This window comes from Labeo rohita, chromosome 19, assembly GCF_022985175.1.
Source record: "Labeo rohita strain BAU-BD-2019 chromosome 19, IGBB_LRoh.1.0, whole genome shotgun sequence".
Taxonomy (NCBI): Eukaryota; Metazoa; Chordata; class Actinopteri; order Cypriniformes; family Cyprinidae; genus Labeo; species Labeo rohita.
Genome location: NC_066887.1, coordinates 14417848 through 14437561, shown reverse-complemented (window position 1 = coordinate 14437561; position 19714 = coordinate 14417848). Strand labels below are relative to the sequence as shown.

The following is a 19714-nucleotide window of genomic DNA, read 5'->3' as shown; positions in this document are numbered from 1 at the left end:
CAACAGCAATTTATCTTTAGCCATTTTGCTTGTGTTTGGTTTGGTCGGTCGGTTATGTTTTTCTGTTCTTGTTATCTGTTTTGTTTTCATTTGTTTTTGGTTTTGTTTTGTTCTTTTCTGTTCTCTTTTTGTATTTTGTTTTCTTTTTTTTGTTTTCTATTTTATTTAGCAGATGCTTTTATCCGTAGTGACTTACAAATGGGGAGTTCAACAGCTGATGCGATTAAAATGAAATCTGAAAATGAAGTGTCAATTGGCGGAATTACATTTAGATTCACTCACACTGCATCAGAGTGCTTTTATGTTCTGTTTTGTGCAGTGTTGAGTTTTATAACCAATCAAACGTGTTTCTGTTGATCTTAGGAATGCATTGGCCAATCAGAGATGCTTAGATTAGTCAACGTTGAAAACGCTGGAGCTGTTGTTGAGCGTGCACGCTTGTGAATACCCTCATCATAAACAATACAGAGCAAATACGATGTGAATAAATATTAATTTCATAGCTTCAGTGATTTTATCCTATAAAATAGCTTCAGTGACGTGCTCAAAACAAAAACATTCTGTGTTGTTTTCCATATTGATATTAACAATCATTATTACAATATAAAGAGCAATAATCTACAATAATGATTTTTGCCATAACATTGCAGCCCTATGTGCTCCTGCTTTTTACATGTATAATTTAGATACAATTTTAAATAGTCTATTGTTTTTGAGAACCGTTTCAAATATCGCTTAAAACAAATGAGCAAATTTAGGTATTTGACATTAAAGACAACATAGTATGGTTTTTATAATAATAAGAATTGCCCTTGCAAATGTAAAAAAAAAAAAAAAAAAAAAATTTTACAATATTGTCTCTTAATGGAACAGACCCTGGTTGATAATTATTGAAATTGCAACCATTTCGGGAAATGCACTACAGAATAGGACAAGCTAGAACAAGGAGGAATAAGAAATGGTAAAACCACAGAAGAACTACTGAATAATCATGTCTTTGTTTATTGCCGGATTGCATTGTTTTGTCTCATTGACAGAGCCCATATAATTTGTTTGTGGCTTTCTGGGGATCTGTGTTCTAAAATCCTCTAGGATGCTCTAGAATGTCATCATATATAGTAACAAATCTAGCAATAAAATGTCTTCAATGACATTACTGAAATTGATTAATCAGAAGGGGGTATATGTATACATTTCACCGTTTGGATCAATAATAGCAGACAGATTGATGTAGTCTCATCCGCTGATTCTCCTGCTATGTAACTGTTGTGTGTCATATCGCTGAGGTTTCTTTATTTACTGTTTGTGTGTGTTTAGTATGAATGCATCTACCCTCAGTTGTTTGGATTTTTTTGAAAGGTGAGGCTGGTGGGACAGCTGATGTTTTCCATCTGTCTGTGAGTACAGAAAGCAGCTGGGCTTTAGTGGGCTGCTGCTGCAGGAAACTCAAACAACACACATTGCTTTGGAGAGAGCTGAGTTTTCTGTTTGAATGATGTAGTATCTCTGTTCCAGCCGTAAATATGTGATATCCTGCAGAAACACAAGCAAACAAGACTGTGATGAATCCATGTAGTCTCACTTTGTGGTGAAGCTGCCATGCTGATGCATAGCACTGTTCTCATCCACAGATTCCGGACTGAGGTTAACTATGACGTTCTCGAGGTACGGGATGGACGCTATCCTTCTTCCCCTCTGATTGGGAGTTATCAGGGTACACAGGTCCCGCAGTTCCTCATCAGCACCTCCAACTTCTTGTACCTGGTCTTCACCACTGACAAGAGTCACTCCGACATTGGCTTCCGTATCCGATATGAAAGTATGATGATCTTCTATTCTATTTATTACCATTTTAATCTGAAAAGAATGTTTCTTTATCGTCTTTATTATTTGTTGTTGCAGTTACACAATGTTGGTTAGAGAATGCATGGTAAAATATCACAAAACTTTTAATTGCATTGTTCAAATGAAAACACGTGATAAGTGTAATTCATATTCAGAGTGTCTTACAATGCTCTGAATTTTGTCAAAGCGTGCTAGTTAGATAAAGCTTGATATTATCTTCTCTCCAATGCATTTCATGCCTGCAATTACAAGGATCTGATAGCATAGATACCTGTGAATACTAGCAGCTATGAAGGCATCATTATAAATAATAGCCACATGCTCTTTACTATGCAGTGATTTTAATCAGGTCCTGTAATTATGATATAATAGGAAGGTGATTATGTTGTGAAATGATTTCAGTCATGCGCAAATACATGACACAAGCAATATTGTACACGTGTTCATACACACAAGACTGCAGAATTGGCTCCGTCACAGTTGTGCACTGAAAGAATGGCTTTTATGCTGGTATGACTCATGTTTGTAACCTTTTCTTGTTGTTTGTCTATAAATCTCAGTTCATCTTAAATTATTGAGTACATCAACTCAAGCAGAAAGGGCTGTCGAAGACTTGGTATTACTTGCGTCTACAAGAATAATTCAACTTTTGAATGATAAGAATGAGCAGAACATTCTATAAATCTAGTTGTACTGGCATAATTAGAGATGCACTGATATTAAAAGGCTGACCAATATAGGTACGCTGATATTTAATTTAAGTCATGCCTGAAAACTAATAAATGGACCATATTAAAATTATATACTATTTTGTTTGAATAAATGAAAAATAAAACACTAAAATCTAAAATGAGTCATTTTAAATGTGATTTATAACAACATAAAATGTACAGAATGAAAAGTGGATTTGAAGATTTATAAGATTACATTTAACAGTGTTATTAAATTATTGATGTTTTATAAACATTAAATGAGCATTAAATGACAGCAAAGCTAATCTAAACGGAAACAGGGGAAATGGCCATTCACAATTAAATGTAATTGTTGAATATAAAACAAATAACTGTTAGGATACCCATATTTCAGAGGACTAACTAATAACTTCTCACTAAAATTATCACTAAACACATTCAATTTTTAGAAGTTAATATGAGTATTGAGTTGTAGAGATTGTTTAATAATAATAATAATAATAAGAACAATAATGTTAGGTAAGGTTATGTTATGTTAGGTCAGGTATTTTTGTTAGGTTATGTTATGATATGGTTACTTAGGTTAAGGTAGGGTACCTTATGGTACGTAAGGTGTTATGGTAGGTTAGGTTTTTATGTTAGGTTATGTTATGTTATGTTATGTTATGTTATGTTATGTTATGTTATGTTATGTTATGTTATGTTAGGTTAGGTTAGGTTATGTTAGGTTACGTTAGGTTACGTTAGGTTACGTAAGGTTACGTAAGGTTAAGGTAGATTAGATTGTTATGTTATGTTATGGTTAAGTTATTAGGTTAGGTTATGTTAGGTTACGTTAGGTTAAGGTAGATTAGGTTATGTTATGTTATGTTATGGTTAGTTAGGTTAAGGTAGGTTTATGGTAGGTTAGATTATGTTAGGGTAGGTTTTTATGTTAGGTTATCTTATATTGGGTTATTTTGTTATGTGTTGTGTTATGTTATGTTATGTTATGTTATATTTATGATAGTTATTAAGTTATTAGGTTAGGTTATGTTATGGTAGGTTATGTTTTTGTTATGTTATGTTATCTTTATGTTATGTTATGTTATGTTATCTTATGTTATCTTATGTTATGTTATGGTAAAGGTAGGTTTATGGTCGGATAGATTGTTAGGATACGTTTTTATGTTAGGTTATCTTATATTAGGTTATGTTGTTATGTGTCATGTTATGTTGTTATGTTATATGTTATGATAGATTAGATTAAGTTATTAGATTAGGTTATGTTATGGTAGGTTAGGATTTTGTTATTTTATGTTATGTCAGAATATGGTATGTTATGTTATGGTAAAGGTAGGTTTATGGTAGGTTACATTATGTTAGGATAGGTTTTTATGTTAGGTTAGCTTATATTAGGTTATGTTGTTATGTTATGTTATGTTATGTTATGTTATGTTATGTTATGTTATGTTATATGTTATGATAGGTTAGGTTATTAGATTAGGTTATGTTATGTTATGGTATGTTAGGTTTTTGTTATGTTATGTTATGTTATGCTTATGTTATGTTATGTTATGTTATGTTATGTTATGTTATGTTATGTTATGTTATATTAATTTATGTTATGTTATGTTATGTGATGTTATGATGTTATGTTATGGTAAAGGTAAAGGTAGGTTAGGTTTTTATGTTAGGTTAGGTTAAGGTGGTTAGGTTGGGTTAGGTTAAGGTAGGTTATGTTATGTCAGTATAGGTTAGGTTAGATTTTTATGTTGTTACATTACGTTACGTTACGTTGTGTTATGTTATGATATGTTGTGGTGGGTTAGGTTAAGGTAGGTTACATTATCTTAGGTTAGGTTATGGTTAGGTTAGGTTAGGTTAGGTTAGGTTATTTATGTTCCATTAACAAAGATAGTCCCAACCAAGTCAAATGGTAACACTTTAATTTGTACATGAGTAGTGTTCCAGAAGTTGCCCTGATACCAAGTTTCTAATGCGTTTAGAATAAACCTCTGCCCTGAAAAGCCACCTGGGTGTATCATCAGTGTGTTGTTTTCCACATTAATGTTTGTGTATTTTCTCTTCAAGCCTTGCAGCTCCAGTCGGACCATTGCGTTGATCCTGGAATCCCAGTCAATGGGCAACGGCACGGCAATGATTTCTACGTGGGGGCGCTAGTGACGTTCAGTTGCGAAGCAGGATACACCCTCAGTGACCACGAGCCACTTGAGTGTGAACCTAACTTCCAGTGGAGTCGCCCTCTGCCCAGCTGTGATGGTACGGTCCACTCTTTACCCACTGAAATGGTCACCGCCGGGGAAAAGGACACATTAGAGATAGGTCATTTATTCAAGCGTCATAATCGCTCCCAGACTGGAAAGGCCTTTACGGTTTGAAACTACCCTTTCCGCTCCCTTCTCCTGTTCCACAAGGCTTTGAATATTTAAGGCCATTATTGATTTTTCCCCTTGGGTAATGATAGGAATAATTCGCTTCCATATGTTGATGTCCTTCAGAAGGGCACCTCCTGTAAAGTTTGTTTCAGTAGGATTGCACTCAGCATTTTGACAAATAGCCTTTATCTTTTTCTCTTTCCTCTAGCGCTTTGTGGCGGGTTTATTCAGGGGAACAGCGGCACTATTCTCTCCCCTGGGTTTCCCGACTTCTACCCTCATAACCTCAACTGTACGTGGATGATTGAGACTTCACATGGTAAAGGTGAGGCCACTTTTCAAAGCTGGTTCCTTCTTTGACAGGAATAGACTGTTTTTACATGAGAAACAATGTTTCCATGTCTTTAGTGAACAGTATGACATGGGAAAAGTATAGACTTAATAACTACTTGACTTTTTTGGCAGCTGTAACCTCCTTCAAATGGTTTCTATAAGACCAGGAGGAATTTTCCACCATTTCTCTTTACAAAACTGGTTCTGTTCAGTTATATTCTTCTGATGTCTATGGCATGAATCACTCTGTCATGAAATCATACCAAATCTGGTTCAGGTCAGGACTGCATTCATTATTCTGTCATTGAAAACAAGTGGTTCAGAGCCAGAGACATGATGGACCACCATGCTTTAATTTCAAAGTCTTTGGAACATTCGCATGCTCTTGTGGAGTTCATACATGCGGCAATGTTTCTTCTTCCACCGTTCTTGTTTACCGTTTCATGCATCATAATCACCTTGACAGAAACATTAGCATGTTCCAGATATTTCTGTAAGTCTTTAGCTGACACTCTACGATTCTTCTCACAAGACGCCCACTCCTAGGAAAAAAAGCCGAACTTGTCTTGCCATCAACTGATAAACAACAAGGCTTTTAGAAATGCTTTTCGAACCTTTTCTAGCTTTATGCAAGTCAACAATCCTTAATCTTTGGCGTTCGGAGACCTCTTTTGTTCGGGATGCAGTTCACATGAGGCAGTGCTTTTTTTGAATAGAAAACTCGAAAAATTGAGCATTTCTTTTTTTAAAGTACAGAGCGCCTTTGACTAGCATCTTCAATCTCGCCTCATTGATTGAACACAGCTGATGCTAACTTTTGGAGAAATCATTAGCCTAGGGATTCACGTAGTTTTTTTCACCTTGCACTGTGAGTGTTGACAGAGTCATTGTTTATCCCTTTTGTCTGGTATACAATTTTAGGACCTGAAATCCAGGTAAACCTGATGGTTTGACATTCGTTTTCCTGCATTTATGTGTGACTGAAGCCTTTGTGAACTCTTAAACAGTTGATCTATATCCAGTGTTTTTCTCCACCTCTCAATCTCCGCAGGTGTCCAGTTTACCTTTCACACTTTTCACTTGGAGAGTCCACACGACCACCTTTTAGTCACAGAAAATGGTAGTTTCTCTCAACCCCTGTGGAGATTGACCGGGTCTACATTGCCGCCCCCTCTTAGCGCTGGACTTTTTGGCAACTACACCGCTCAGATCCGTTTCCTCTCGGACTTCTCTGTGTCCTACGAGGGCTTTAACATCACTTTCTCAGGTAGAGACCTTTGTACAATAGCTTAAACTGCATGACATTTATAACAGAAGAAGCAACAAAATATCAATCCGTTATCTGTCCCCTTCAGAATATGATCTGGAGCCTTGCGAAGATCCCGGCGTCCCCCCTTTCAGCACTCGTAAGGGACTGCAGTTCGGGGTGGGGGACGGGCTAATCTTTTCCTGTTTTCCGGGGTACCGTCTCGAGGGGCCTGCGAGGGTGGTGTGTCTAGGGGGGCGTCGGCGGGTTTGGAGTTCCCCTCTGCCAAGGTGTGTTGGTAGGTGGTCACATGCTTTTCATTTTGCTTTAATTGCAAATTATACAACATATTTCCCCTCATGTGCCTCAGACATGCACACACACATGATGAAACTTCATATCTCAAATTAAAAGCCTGAAGCAGACCCATTTCAAGAGTTCTAGAGCTCGATACCAGACAGGAAGAAAAATGTTATGACTCAGCCCCAAATTCTGTTTAATGCTTAATCAGCATTAATATAATGGTAGATATCAGTATTTAAGTATCTTTGAGACCAGACTTCTTCAACTTAATTCTGGAATGGTTTAGATGCTAAATTTAGAATGTAATTTGTTAACATTATGATTTTGACGTTCCGGTTGAAGACAGCAATTAGGTATTATGTATTTTCTGCAGCAATATCTGGCTTATCCTTGCTTCATATTTGTTTACCACTCTTGTGAAACTAGGTCAGCTCATTTGTGAACATGTTTATGTTTATTTGTCAGAGCACTTGTATTTAAACTTATTTAAATAAGTAACATATGGTTTAGTTGACTTAAAGGAATGGTTCACCCAAAAATGACAATTCTGTCATTAATTACTCACTTCCAAACCTGTAAGACAGGGGTGTCAAACTCCAGTCCTGGAGGGCCACAGCCCTGCAGAAATTAGATGCAACCCTAATTGAACACACCTGATCCAGCTAATCAAGTCCTTCAGGCTTAATTGAAAACTGCATAGTATGTGTGTTTGAGCAAGGTTGGAACAAAACTCTGCAGGGCTGCGGCCCTCTAGGGACTGAATTTGATACCCCTGCTGTAACCTTCGTTCATCTTCAGTTATGTTAGGTTATGTTATGTTAGGTTAGGTTAGGATTTTATGTTAGGTTAGGTTAGGTTTTTATGTTATGTTATGTTAGGATTAGGTTATTTTATGTTGTTATGTTAGGTTAGGTTGGGTTGGATTAGGTTAGACTAGGTTTTTATGTTAGGTTAAGTTAGGTTATGTTAGGTTAGGGTTAGGTTATGTTAGGATTAAGTTTTTTATGTTATGTAATGCTAGGTTAGGTTTTTATGTTATGTTAGGTTTTTTAGATTAGAGTTAAGTTATATTAGGTTTTTAGGTTAGATCAGGCTAGGTTTTTATGTTAGGTTCAGTTAGGTTAGGGTTAGGTTTGGGTTAAGGTTGAGGTTATGTTATGTTAGAATTAAGTTTTTTTTATGTTATGTTATGTTATGCTAGGTTATGCTAGGTTAGGTTTTTATGTTATGTTCAGTTACTGTAGGTTAGGTTAGCTTTGAGTTATATGTTATGTTATGTTATGTTATGTTATGTTATGTTATGTTATGTTATGTTATGTTATATGTTATGTTATGTTATGTTATGTTATGTTATATGTGACCCTGGACCACAAAACCAGTCTTAAGTCGCTGGGGTTTATTTGTAGCAATAGCCAAAAATACATTGTATGGGTCAAAATTATTGATTTTTCTTTTATGGCAAAAATAATTAGGAAATTAAGTAAAGATCATATTCCATTAAGATATTTTGTAAAATTCCTACTGTAAATGTATGAAAACTTAATTTTTGATTAGCAATATACATTGTTAAGAATATTATTTGAAGAACTTCAAAGGTGATTTTCTCAATATTTTGATTTTTTTGCACCCTCAGATTCCTGATTTTTAAATAATTGTATCTCAGCCAAATATTGTCATATCATAACAAACTGTATATCAATAAAAAGCTTATTTTTTTCAGCTTTCATATGATGTATAAATCTCAATTTTGAAAAAATGACCCTTACGACTGGTTTTGTGATCCAGGGTCACATATTGTTATCTTATGTTGTTATGCATCTTCAGAACACAAATTAAATTCGTTTGAAATCCAAGAGCTTTCTGACCCTGCATAGACCGCAATGCAACTAAAACGTTCAAGGCCTAGAAAGATAAAAAGGACATTGTTAAAATAATCCATGTCAAACCACGTCAGTGGTTCAGCTGTAATGTTATGAAGCTACAAGAATACTTTTTGTGTGCAAAGAAAACAAAAATAATGATATTATTCAACAATTTCAATTTCAGTATCAATCTTCGACGCGTATTCACTAGAGTACCACAACACGTGTGTGGTGCTGCTGAGTTCAGTAAAGTTCAGTTTTGACTCAACTTTTAATTTGTGTAGTTCAGTATCCGAGCCAAAATTGACTTGCACTCATTCCCAAACACGCACCACCCCCTGACTGCCAGCATGAGTGTATAAAGTGTGCTTGTGTTTATACTGAGATCATGGGTGGTTTGTCAGAGGTCATTTGACTTCTTACCTCCCTTGCTGCAGCTGAATGCGGATCGTCCGTAACTGGGAAACAAGGAGTTTTACTCTCACCCAACTACCCTGGTTTCTACGGTAACAACCATGAGTGTATCTACTCCATCCAAACCCAATCCGGTAAAGGAATCCAGCTCAGAGCGCGGGATTTCCACCTGGAGGAAGATGACGTGCTTAAGGTATTTGTGACTTAGTGTGTATTTGTGCTTGTGTCGGATATAAACTATATGATGACTATGTGACTGTTTTGTGTGTATGTTTCAGGTGTATGATGGCAGCAGTAACAGTGCTAGACTGCTGGGCACCTTCACAGGCACAGATATGATGGATGTCACTCTAAACAGCACGTCCAGCACCATGTGGCTGGAGTTCATTAGCAACAGTGACAATACCAGCAAAGGTTTCGAGCTGCACTTTACCAGTGAGTAGCATACTGACACCCTGCAGACATTACACAGCAGTACATGCGTTTGTTTGTGTGTGTATATGATAGATAGATAGATGGATAGATGGATAGATAGATGGATAGATAGATAGTTAGTTGGGTGAAAACCTACCTACCACAGGAGAGGTTTTGAAGGACACACTTTTTCCCCTGTCTTTTTTTGCAGGTTTTGAGTTGGTGAAGTGTGAGGACCCAGGTGTACCTCAGTTCGGTTTTAAACAGGAGGACAAAGGTCACTTCGCAGGCAGCACGGTGTCATATAGCTGTGATCCTGGCTACACTTTAAAGGGCCCAGAGGTTTTGACGTGTCTCAGAGGGGAGAGGAGAGCATGGGACAGCCCACTCCCACTGTGTGTTGGTAAGATGCTACTGAATACTCATGCTCATTCACACTTTACTTTTTAATAGCATATTCCCCTTTGTTTGCCAAAAAAATTTTGCTTAATTTTCAATAGTTAAAAGAGAAATGAAATTAATGTTTTATGCCTTCATTTGATAACCAAAACACTTTAAATATACAACACAGATTTTTTGAGGGTAAAACAAAACCTTTCATAAGGCTATTTTAAGAATCAATTTGAATACATTAAGTATGCATTCAAATAATTAGACATGCTAAAACACAGAATTTGATAACAATAAAACTGGTGAGAAAAAATAAAACCTTTCATAGGGCCCTAAACAAGTCATTTTTGTTAAACCTTTTTTTAAATTGATGTGAAATTGTATAAGTTTCAATTAATTAGATATGCTCTTTAATTAATAAAATTTAATTTAACCGTTAAAAATAAAAAAATTAAAACGGGAGAAAATGGAATCCAGAAAAATGAAAACGGAAAAAAATGAATTTGGGAAAAAGTAAAACGGATTTCATAGGGCCCTACTTGCTCAACATTAGGACATATATATTTTTACAGTGAGGTATATTTTACATTATTGAACAACTTACAAGGTTTACTTTTTATTTTATGTATGTTTTCCCCTATTTTATTTATTTATTTTTTTCAACCAAAATTGTTTGGTGTAAGCGACCTTTGTTCATCTTCGGAAAGAAATGAACATATTTTTGACTAAATCTGAGAGCTTTCTGACCCTGCATAGACAACAACGCAACTGACACATTCAAGGTCCAGAAAGGTAGTAAGGACATTAGGGATGCACGATATTATCGGACTGATATGGGAATCGGCCGATAATGACTTTAAATGTAAATATTGGCATCGGCCCGATATGAAAAATTATGCCGATATGTCTTGCCGATAAGATGTTAACTCACATGTGCTGAGGATGTGCTAGGGATTAGATCATGTCAGCAGTGTAGCTCATTCTTGAAGCAAAGTTTTGACTGAAAGAGGAGTAGATTCACTGTTTTGGATCGCTGCATTTAAACTGAGAATGCACATACAGGATGATGCGTAGCAATAGCACGTGCAGTGGCAGCAGTGGCTATAGGAGAAAGCGCGTCGTTGTACCATTTGGGATCATTTACTGTTGCTGTTTCATAGTCACTAGATCGCTAAATGCACATTTTAAATGGTTTTATGGTGCTCTTTGTTGTATTTTGAAACACAATGGCTATGTTTGCAAATGACATGATCCGCATTTAAAATAAAATGATCCCTAAGGTAATTACGGCGCCCGGTCAGTGAATTCTCTTTCTCCAGGCGGCGCAACGGCAAAACACACTGTTGCTCATATGAAACATTTTTACGTGAATATTATGACACAAGTGAGGTATAAAGCATTCTTTATAAGATAAATAATTGGTTAGCAGGCAAATGTTAGTAGCGACCATGCGCATATTCATGTCCCGCAAAGCACCCTCACAGTCACCCAGTTTAGTTCTACTTTTCTTTTTGTTTTCGTTTTTTGAAATGTTGTTTTCAGATTGCGAATTTGAAAGTGAAAGCATCCAAAGTTCGGCTTATAACATAGGAAAAGTGAACTTAATTCACAAAATTCAGATCATAAATAATGCTAGCCTACTGATGAAAAAGAAGGGATTGAATGTAAACCACTCATTACTATTTATTTAATTTAATTTAATTAATTGTTAAAAACTAACTTTCCAAACAAAAGGATATATATCGGTATCGGTATCGGCCAAAATGAGATGAAAAAATATCGGCATATGGGATATCTGCAAAAATCCAATATCGTGCATCTCTAAAGGACATCGTTAAAATCGTCCATGTGACATCAGTGGTTCAACGTAATATTATGAAGCTTCAAATACTTTGTTTTTTGCTGCAAAGAAAACACAAATAATGACTTTATTCAACAATTTCTCTTCTTTGTTAGTCCTCGTTGTGCATTCACGAAAGTATCATGACACAGTTCATCATCTGTATATTCTGGTGCAAATAATTGCAAGTCATCCTTAGTCAAATTCTTCAGACGTGTATACAAACACAGTGTTCTGTACAGCATGCAACTACAACTGAACACTGGTTCCTGTGTCCGCAGCACTACACCCATACCTTGTGATACTCTCCAAAACGCATGGCGGAGACTGACTTGGAAAAGAAGAAATTGTTGAATAAAGTCATTATTTTTGCTTTCTTTGCACACAAAACATATTCTCGTAGCTTCATAACATTATGGTTGAACCACTGATTTTAACAATGTCCTTACTACCTTTCTGGGTCTTGAACTTGTCAGTTGTGTTGCTGTCTATGCAGGGTCAGAAAACTCTCAGATTTCAGCAAAAATATCTTAATGTGTGTTGATGAACGAAGGTCTTATGGGTTTGGAACGACATGAGGGTGAGTAATTAATGGCGGAATTTTCCCCTAAACTATTTCTGGGTTCACCTCATTGCGAGTTCATCACAGACCCACTTTTCAAAGCGTTCTGCAGTGCTGTTGAATTTTGAATTATGGTGCTTTCCCACCTGAGCCTATGGAGACCTTTAGGCAAAACTGAAATGCACATATAGAGAGGGAAAATGGAACTGTAGAGGCACAAGCAAATATTTTTTCATCTGGCACAACAGGAAACTAACTAGTACTGTAGAAAACAGAGGGTGGACAGTGAGAAATGAGAAGTTGGTGAGAATGAGAGAAAAGAGGGGAGGGGAGGAAAGTAAGAGAGAATGAGAGAGCAAGAAATGTAGTTTTATGACTTACGAAGCAGGTCATCTCAGGAGTTGAAGAAGATGGGTTTGTTTCATTGTGATTTATGGCTCTGCTGTCCACTATGGGAACATTCGTCAGAACAAAATTCATATGAGATGGGAAAAACTGCACAAAAAAGAGTGAGAAAGACAGATGAAAAAAACATAAATAACGTGCAATAGATAAATCTCAAAATTTGAGATATATAAATAAATGATAAAAAGGCCTTTGCAGTTTAATATGTGCTTTCATCCTCAATTTTATTTCTCATCTTTGTTTAGTTTTTGAAGAGAACAGAAGATTAGGGAACAAAATCATTATATATATATATAGAGAGAGAGAGAGAGAGAGAGAGAGAGAGAGAGAGATTAATTCCAGTGGCATTTTCACACCACATTTTTCTACTTTTCTCTTACTTTCTTTCTCTTTTGCATTCAACAATTCATATTATTTTTCTCTCTCTGCACTACCAGCAGATCAAGAAGTATGTCTCAGTGTCTCTGATTATACCTTTCAGTATGTATGACAGTGGTTTGAGAGGATGAAGTGTGCATTTGAACACATTGCACTTGTGTGGTATGACATGTATATCTCACATGACTACATACACCGGTCACCATGTAATTTGTGTCATTGCTTGTCCGAGACTCAAGGAGAGATGTGTGGAGGGAAAGTGTCTGGAACAAATGTGTGAAGTGCCCCTCCACTGGCTAGACTGAAGTAAAGTTGTATTTTATTTCTATATATCAGTACAGTTTTAGGGAAGTAGTACTGGATTACTGTTGATCAGTATTTTTATTCTGAACATTTTGTACAGGGGGAAAAAGATTCTTTTTTTCTTACTATATAATTTCTTCAAAGCTTCAAAGTGTTCAATCTGTTCTTTCATAAGTGGGGAAAAAGTGTTATTGAGCTAACAACCCAGTCAAAAATCTTATGCTTTATTCTAACTTTTATTTACAAGGACCCAGTGGAATCCATTTTAATGTAGAATGTAATTGGACTCAACTATAGTCATTTGTCCTTGTGAAGAGATGTTTCATCACCCACCACTTTAAAACTTTTAGTGTTTGGCCTAAAACTGTATGTTTTAATTATAACCGTCCCTGAACTTAGATGGACATGACCAAAATGCCAATGTCTACAATCAACTAAAATAAAATAATGCATATAACATCAGATAATTAATAGATTATATTTTTTTTATAATTAAAAAAAAAAAAAAAAACAGCTTGTAGGATATTCAAATGTTAAATGAATAACTTTTGTGTGGAAGAGCCAAATTGTTAATATAGAATAGTCTTTTGTGAGTAAACCGGTGTATATTGGCAGCTCATAAAATAAAATAAAATAAAATAAAATAAAATAAAATAAAATAAAATAAACATTTCAAATTAACAATTAGATTAATCTAAGCATTTTCATGGAAGGTTTAACATTTGTAAATGAACCGTGTATACTAAAGATACATAGACTTAGTTTATCAGCATACAATAAAATTAAAAATTAAATTAAATGCAATAAAATAAACAATAAAATAAAAAAATAATAGGTTCAAGGATATTCAAATTTTAAATGAACAAATTTCGTGTGGAAGAGTCAAACTGTTAAAACAGGTTAGTCAATGCATTTTCATGGAAGGTTTAATATTTGTGAGTAAACTTGGGTATATTGCAGTTATTTAGACTTCAGGCAGCATAAAATAAAATAAAATAAAATAATGCACATGATATCATAGTATATATATATATATATATATATATATATATAATGAAAAACAGGTTGGGAAATATTCAAATTTTCAAAGAACATTTGTATGGAAGAGCCAAAATGTTCTTTGCATTTTCATGGAAGGTTTAACATTTGTGAGTAAACCGGTGTATATTGCAGATATATAGACTTAGTCTGTCAGGCAGCTTATAAAATAAAATAACATAAAATAACTAAATAAAGAAATATTAAAATAAAATAAGTGTCAAAAAGTGACAAGTGACAAGTGTTAGTATTACAATAAACTATGAAGAAATACAACCATTACACTTTTTATTAATATTTGTTAATGTTAGTTAATAAATAAAAATAGTTGTTTATTGTTTGTTCATGTTAGTTCACAGTGCATTAACTAATGTTAACAAACACAATTTGTGCTTTTAATACTACATTAGTAAATGTTGAAATGAGCTAAGATTAATAAATGCTGTAGAGGCGTTGTTCATTCTTAGTTCATGTCAATGTATTTAACTAATGTTAACTTATTGTAAAGTGCTACCAAATAAAATAATAAAAGGCAACTTGAATGCGTAATAGAAGGAATTTACTCTGTATTCTGTATACAAACTGACCTATGTCTGAAGGGTGTGTATGTGTATGTATAGTACGAGTTTATGCTGTGTAAGGGCACACGCGTTTGACCTCTGGGATGGTGATGACAATGGCAGGGGGTTGGATATAACACTCTCATAACTTCCTGATCCGTGAAACTGGAACTGTCATATGCACTGGCCCCAACCTTCTGACAAACAAGTGATTTGTACCCCCGCTGTCCGCCACCACCAGCATCACCATTGCCCCGGTGCAAGATAGATAGTCATGTCTGGGGCAGGACATATTACCAACACTATCAGTGATATTAGCCAAAGGAAATATGCCCTCCCCAAGGAAGGCTTAATCCTGGAGGTGATATACGGCCATATTATTCTGCTCATCACTCATAAAGCTCTGCTCAGTGCTGAATGTATTCTTTTAAAGTGGAAAGTTATACGCGCCCCTGCCACCTGATGATGCATCACTGCACAGCACATTGTGTACCATCCTTGCTTCAGGGATTTAGATACGAATGCAGAATCCCTTACGGAAGCGGACGTGTCACTTAAATGCTTTTATTTTATATTATTTGTTTATTTATTTATTTTATTTTAAAGTTCTTAACTGAGCGAATATTTATACCCAGTGTTTCTGTTATTGGCATTTATTCATATAGCTAGTCCACATATTGTGGACTTTTAAGTGACTTTTTAGTGACTTTTAACTAAATCTAGTTTATACCAAATAATCAGTGTAAAATGAAAATTTTTTATATTACAGTTGAGGTCAAAAGTTTACATACAGCTTGCAGAATCTGCAAAATGTTAATTATTTTACCAAAATAAGAGGGATCATACAAAATGCATGTTATTTTTTTATTTAGTACTGACCTGAATAAAATATTTCATATAAAAGACGTTTGCATATTGTCCATAAGAGAAAATAATAGTTGAATTCAAAAATCAGTAGTTGAGTACAAAAGTTTACATATGCTAATTCTTACTAATTCTTTGGTTTTTTAGCATGTTTTGTGTGTGAACCCTTTCCAATGACTGTATGATTTTAAGATCCATCTTTTTACACTGAGGACAACTGAGGGACTCATATGCAACTATTACAGAAGGTTCAGACACTCACTGATGCTCCTGCATTAAGAGCCGGGGGGTAAAAACTTTTGGAATTTGAAGATCAGGGTAAATTTAACTGATTTTGTCTTTGGGGAAACATGTGAGTATTTTCTGTAGCTTCTGAAGGGGGTAAGATATTTGGACAAAATAAGAAAAATGTACAAGTCTTTATTCTGTTCAAAAGTTTACACCCCTGACTCCTAATGCATAGTTTTTCCTTCAGAAGCATCAGTGAGCATTTGAACCTTCTGTAATAGTTGCATATGAGTCCCTCAGTTGTCCTCAGTGTGAAAATATGGATCTCAAAATCATACAGTCATTGTTAGAAAGGGTTCAAATACACAAAAATGCTGAAAAACCAAAGAATTAGTGGAGGAGAATTTTTCTGAAAAATAACTGTTCAGAACACAGGATATCACTAAAAAAAAAAAAACACAATATTTTGAATCAAGTGTATGCAAACTTTTAAACAGGGTTATTATATGTAAACATCTTTTATGTGAAATATCTTATTCAGGTCAGTACTAAATAAAAAATAACATGCATTTTGTACGATCCCTCTTGTTTTGGTAAAATAATTAACAATTTGCAGATTCTGCAGAGCGTATGTAAACTTTTGACCTCAACTGTATATTATGTTATATGATGTGGTATTTTCTTATATTATAAAATAGAAGCACTTAAACTAGTGGTCTCTGACTTTTGGACCCAACTGTGTTTATTTGTTTCATGTTTTTTTGTAAAAGATGTTATGTTTTGTGCTGCGGTGTTGTGAGCTGTCATTGAAGGATTGCGCCTTTGTTTATCTCTTTCTTCACCCAGCCGAGTGTGGAGGAACGATTAAAGACGAGCCCACAGGCCGGATTCTGTCTCCTGGTTACCCAGCGCCTTACGAGCACAACTTGCACTGTATCTGGACCATTGAGGCGGCACTTGGAAGCACCATCGGGTGGGTATCTACTCTTCCATTACCCCCCTCCTCACCATCTGTCTCTTCATCTCTCTGTTTTGCTTTTGATATCTTCATCTGCCTCGAAATGTAACTTCCATCCAATATCTTCGACCTTGCTATCGATCCCGAGCTCTAGAAATGTCCTTAATTGAGCCATCTGATGAAAGAAGTACCATTATATATAGACCATTTTTGAGCAGACTTCACAGCTACGTCACTTGCAGCTGCATGCACATTGTGGTGGGAGAAAACCACTGGTAACAAGTGGAGGGAAAGGGTAAAATCAATGGAATGTAGAAGCAAGAGAATGTATTGTTGTGCCTTTGGATGTTAGAATCTTATAGATTATAGAATACTGTCATCAAAGATGCCATTTCAAACTAAACGCAGATGTTTGAATGCACCTACTAATGGATGAAACCTGCTATGATTACCCTACTTTTAAAGCCTCAGTTTGATTTAAACTATAGGTCTACATAATATCCACATATACAGTTCATAGGGGACATATTATATTGGGATCATTTAGAGCCTTTGCAATTTTGGAAGTTAAAACTCGCAGGCACCATAGAAATCCACTATATGGAGAGAAATCCTAAAATGTTTTCCTCAAAAAACAATTTCTTTACGACTGAAGAAAGAAAGACATGAATATCTTGGATGAAAAGGCGGTGAGTAAATTATCTGTAAATTTTTGTTCTGGAAGTAAACTTCTCTTTTAAACCTATAACATTTTACATTTACCTGTTTTATCTCACAATTCTGACTTTTTTCTCGCAAATGCAAGCTTATAAATTGTATTTTATAACTCGATGTAACTCAACAATAGCAAGTTTGTCAATTCTGAGTAAAAAAAAAAAAGCTAGAAGTGTGGGATATAAACTCATGATTCTGAGCCGAGGGGAAAAGAGAGAATAACAAGTTGATTTTTCTTATCAGAAATGAGATATGATCTCAGAATTGCGATAAAGTCAGAATTTTAAAATATAAACTCAAATTTAACTTTTTTATTTTATTTTATTTTATTTTTTGGCTTCTGTAGATTAGCTACTTGAAAACTGTCATTTTTTTCACCAGATAGGCTCTGGCCACAAAAACGTCATCACTGTGACCTCGCAATTCAGATTTTTTATTTTTTATTTTCCTAGAATCGTGAGATATAAACTTGCAATTGTAAGAAAATGGCCTAATGGTTAGGGAGCCAGGCTTGTTAGGGAGGGTTTGAAGGTGGGGGGAGTGAATAACCGGCGCTCTCTCTACCCTCAATACAACGACTGAGGTGAGTCACTTGAGCAAGGCACCGAACCCCCAGTTGCTCCCCGGGCGCCACAGCGATAGCAATATGGCTGCCCACTGCTTTGGGTGTGTGTTCACAGTGTGTGTGTGTGTGTGTGTGCACTTGGATGGGTTAAATGCAGAGCACAAATTCCAAGTATGGGTCACCATACTTGGCCACACCTCACGTCCTTTCCTTTCCTTTCCTTTTCCAAAACATTCTCACTCCCAACTGGTCAGGACCCCTTGGCCTCTCTTTTTGACGCACAGGGTACCCCTCAAGCGTCATTTTTCGATGTTTGCTTTAAATAAGAGACCCTTGGTGTAATATGCCGATGTGAAAGCCACTGGGAATTTTATCATCATGATTAAATTATATAAATTATATCATAATTAAATTATATATTGGGTAATAATATTGCCACTATTGCATATAGTTTGGGGTGCAATTTTTTAATGTAAACAGTCACAATAGTTTTATTTACATTACACTATTTACACATTTATGAGCACATAACCCAACCCCTGCCCCTAAACCTACCATTTGTCAATAAAACGCAAGAAATGCAATCGCCACATCCGTCCGCCGTAAAGCTCATCCTGTGTCCTGCAGTTTGTGCATGAATTAAAAAAAAATGTTGCCAGAAGCAGCATTACATCAGCTTTGGTTTTGAAATGCCATTGGCTCTTGTGTGTTTCGTGACCGACTGCGTCATGCTAATGTTCGGGAGCGGGTTAACGGAGCAGGATTGTTTTCAGCAATTAAAACCTCAAGTTTTACTCTCTGCATCGCATAAAGATATCGTATGGGACTGGGAATGCAACAGGACTTGTTTGTCATGCTTTTATACTGCTTGTCAATTCTTGCAATAAATACCTGTGACTGTACTTGTATTTGACTGCTGTGAGTTTTATATTGTTAGAAGTGGGTGGGTTTAGGTGCTCTATGAAAGAATAAATTTCTTTAAAATTATTTCTATTTTTTAAAAAATGCATGCAAGCCATTAAATTAAGACAAACAACTGAAAACAGTGGGGAGGATCCTGTACGTCAAAAAATGACACTAAAGGGGGACCTTCAGCGCCAAAAAGCAACACCAAGGGATCCTAACCAAGTGTCAGTTTGTGAGGAGTTGGTAGTGAGAACGTGTTGATTTTTCAGAATTGGACTTTATAACTCCTGCGAGTTTATATCTTACAATTCTGAGAAAATAAGTCAGAATTGCAGGTTATAAACTCACAATTTCAAAAACAGAAGACAGAATTGCGTTATATAAACTCGTAATTGCGAGGAAAGAAGGCAACTGTGAGGTAAAAGTTGCAGTTATCTTTTTTTCTTCCACAGAAAACACACCCATTTGATCAAATGACTCAGTATGTCCATTTTTCTTACCCTCTGTCCCACCACT

General features: G+C 35.6%; 1 protein-coding gene across 1 annotated transcript in view; it reads left to right on the top strand.

The window, feature by feature from the left end:
* The window catches only part of csmd2 (CUB and Sushi multiple domains 2), a 385015-nt gene that overhangs the window by 230087 nt on the left and 135214 nt on the right, over nucleotides 1–19714 (top strand). The window contains exons 17-25 of the mRNA XM_051136347.1: nucleotides 1632–1819; nucleotides 4611–4799; nucleotides 5124–5240; nucleotides 6300–6515; nucleotides 6604–6792; nucleotides 9097–9266; nucleotides 9352–9508; nucleotides 9699–9890; nucleotides 16902–17028. Coding sequence (XP_050992304.1) covers nucleotides 1632–1819; nucleotides 4611–4799; nucleotides 5124–5240; nucleotides 6300–6515; nucleotides 6604–6792; nucleotides 9097–9266; nucleotides 9352–9508; nucleotides 9699–9890; nucleotides 16902–17028 — 1545 coding nt within the window. The remainder of the gene's footprint in view (nucleotides 1–1631; nucleotides 1820–4610; nucleotides 4800–5123; nucleotides 5241–6299; nucleotides 6516–6603; nucleotides 6793–9096; nucleotides 9267–9351; nucleotides 9509–9698; nucleotides 9891–16901; nucleotides 17029–19714) is intronic.